This window comes from Phalaenopsis equestris, unplaced genomic scaffold (genome assembly GCF_001263595.1).
Source record: "Phalaenopsis equestris unplaced genomic scaffold, ASM126359v1 Scaffold000002, whole genome shotgun sequence".
In the NCBI taxonomy this organism is placed as follows: Eukaryota; Viridiplantae; Streptophyta; class Magnoliopsida; order Asparagales; family Orchidaceae; genus Phalaenopsis; species Phalaenopsis equestris.
The window spans coordinates 62767551-62770374 of record NW_018164444.1 but is presented as its reverse complement, the minus strand read 5'-3'; the positions used below and the strand labels follow the sequence as shown (position 1 = coordinate 62770374).

Below are 2824 nucleotides of genomic sequence, written 5' to 3'. Positions count from 1 at the left end.
CAGTACTCGAGATATATTTTGGTAGTATTCTCCGTAAAGGAGTTATAAAATGAAGATAAAATATAAAAATATTTTTAAACCCACGGATCTCATTCAAATGTTGTTCAATCATTCTTAAAAGCTCTGCAGTGACCGTAATATTTTTTTATTAGCCGCACGAGCTAGAACCGCGGGTCTGTTAATCCAACGAAGGTTGTATTACGACAGTACTCGGGATATTGATGAATACTTCAAGAATATTTTGGTATTATTCATAACAAACGACATTATGCTCTGCAACATAAACAGTAATCCTAAAATTACAAACCATATATGCTTTCAATTACTTAGTATTTCACACAACATCATCTAGGTTCATCAATAAGCTCGTGTATGTGTCTGTGGGCAGCGATGCAGGCAATTCCTGTTGATTTCATAAAATCACATATGAATATAAGTATATATGTCGATCAGGAAGTAGATCACACAGCATAAAACGTTTCGAACTTTAAGTTATGTACCTGACTATACTGATCCGACATTGAAAGTTGGCTTGGATTTGATGGGTGAAATGCTTCTTGACTTGAAACAACTTCTTTATCCTTTCCTGTTAAAGAATGTGTCATGTTAGTGAGCTGTAATTCAGCGTACATCCAAAACAATAGAAGAATATAACCTAACTAACACTTTGTTTATTTTTCAATCTTACTTTTTGATCGGTTATTCTTCTCCCAAAAGTCTTTTAATCTAGCATTAGAAACTCATTTTGGCTGCATCTTCGTTGGGTCCTTCAAATTGTGTGGTTTATTCAGCGTCTTTTTCTTCTTTGACATTGGCATTTCCTGAGGGTTTTTCCCATTCATTATGGCTTCAGATTCGAGTGTCAGTTTCCTTAATGTTTCCAGCACATTTTTTTCAGCAAGTTCATTACCTTGAGTTAATATGCTGATCCGGTATACAAATTTATGAACGTGCGCCCGATATATGAGACCACTCGAACAAGTTACTGAAGTTTGAGAATCTTTAAGTTGCTGAAGTTTGAGAATCTTTCAAATGTTTATAACCATAGTTGTTATATATATCCCTCTTTGCATGAACCGACCACCGCAGTAAAATATATTTATCAGGGATCTTTGTTATATTCTCATGGTTAAGCACTCTTAGAGTGTGAGCACATAAGATTCTCATCATTTCAAATTTTTTACAACTGCATGTAATCTCACAATTACCTTTATCGACCTTAACAATCCACGGTCTGACTGTGTGCTCATTATCTAAGTTTCTAACATAAAATTCTGAATTTGAAGTGACTGAGCACTCCACAGCAAGACCACACATACCATGCAACAACTCTGTTTCAAACATTGAATATAGCTTCCTCGTATAAACTAAAGTTCCTTGTCTCAACACATGACTACTTTTTACAGCGGGGACAATTGCAGATTGTTCAGATTTAAAATCTTCATCCCTCTCATTCCTTCTCCAAGCTTTCATGACATTTTCAAGACCCAAGAAACTCTCAGTGAGGGTGCTTGTTGGCTTAGAGGCATTATGACAAATGTTATTCGTCGACTCACTCCTTTGTGTTGAAAGGATCCCCATCCCAAATATGTCCTTGTTGAAAGCTGTTGACCACTTATGCCTGATATTGCACAAGCTAATCAACCAAGCATGCTCATATAGATTTCCTAACACAATCATTGAATGCCAAGTTTCTTCAAACTCCTCCTCAGAGTTACACCTAGTCATGCATTTATAAAAAAGCTCATTGACTTTCTTGGTGCTTACACCACAATGTAGCTTTGAAGATAATTTCTTGTAAATATGCCATTGACATAATCTATGTCTTGTGTGCGGAAGACACTCTTCAATGGCTTTGGCTATTGCTTGATCCTGATCAGTGAATATTGCCATGGGGTGTTTGTTGTCCAAAATCCGAATAAATGATTTTAATAGCCACTTGAATGATTCAACTGTTTCGTCTGACAAAAAGCCAACTCCAAATAGAACGTTCTGCCAGTGGTGGTTCACACCAACAATAGGAGCACAACATAAATTGTATTTATTTAATCTATAACTTGTGTCAAAAATTATGACATCCCCAAAGCAATCATAATCAAGTCTGGATATCCCATCACTCCAAAAGAAATTCAATAAACTACCAGACTCATCAATTTGGACGTCCCATGCAAACATTGTGTCCTCTGCTTGCCTCTCAGTGAACAATCTAAGTAGAGAATTAGCGTCCCCATTTTCAATTATACTCTTTCTCTCTCTTTGTATGAAATTATAAGCATCTCTCTTCGTGCAATCAAGATTTTCAACACCCCCAAATTCTGTAGCCAGAAAACTAAAGGCATCGCTTGTTCTGATCCCTGATTTTGTCATCGATCTGAGCACTTGTGCACTGACATCACCCATTTTTCTGCTAGAACGCAATAGATGTTTGTCACCGTTTGCCGCCAAATGATAGTTATGAGTTTCTATAAATTTCTTAACCGACCAGTTACCTTTTACATCGACGACATATCGGATCATGGCTGGACAACCAGTCATTGTGTCCCCTCTTCTGTACTTCACCGCCACATTGTTATTCAATTCTTTCTTAAAACCAGTCTTGCCACAAATGAAATCCTTTGTCTTAATCATTTTTGAATTAGGCCAAAAACCAACATGGTCCTTTCGCACAGTGAATCCAATATGGTGTGCATACGCACAATAATTTTTGTAGGCTTCCTTCTCATTATGAACCGCCGCGCGAAGCAAACTATCCGCATTTTGATCAATGCACACAGTTAAAGGCTCGGGGAGCTGCAACTTTCCAACTTTCAAACATTTGCAAGGT

At 37.1% G+C, this 2824-nt stretch overlaps 1 protein-coding gene across 1 annotated transcript in view; it reads right to left on the bottom strand.

The window, feature by feature from the left end:
- Positions 1-740: 740 nt before the first annotated feature.
- The window catches only part of LOC110019495 (protein FAR1-RELATED SEQUENCE 5-like), a 2776-nt gene continuing 692 nt past the window's right edge, over positions 741-2824 (bottom strand). Inside the window, exons 2-3 of the mRNA XM_020717171.1 lie at positions 1209-2804; positions 741-910 (exon numbers count right to left, since the gene is read on the bottom strand). Coding sequence (XP_020572830.1) covers positions 741-910; positions 1209-2804 — 1766 coding nt within the window. The remainder of the gene's footprint in view (positions 911-1208; positions 2805-2824) is intronic.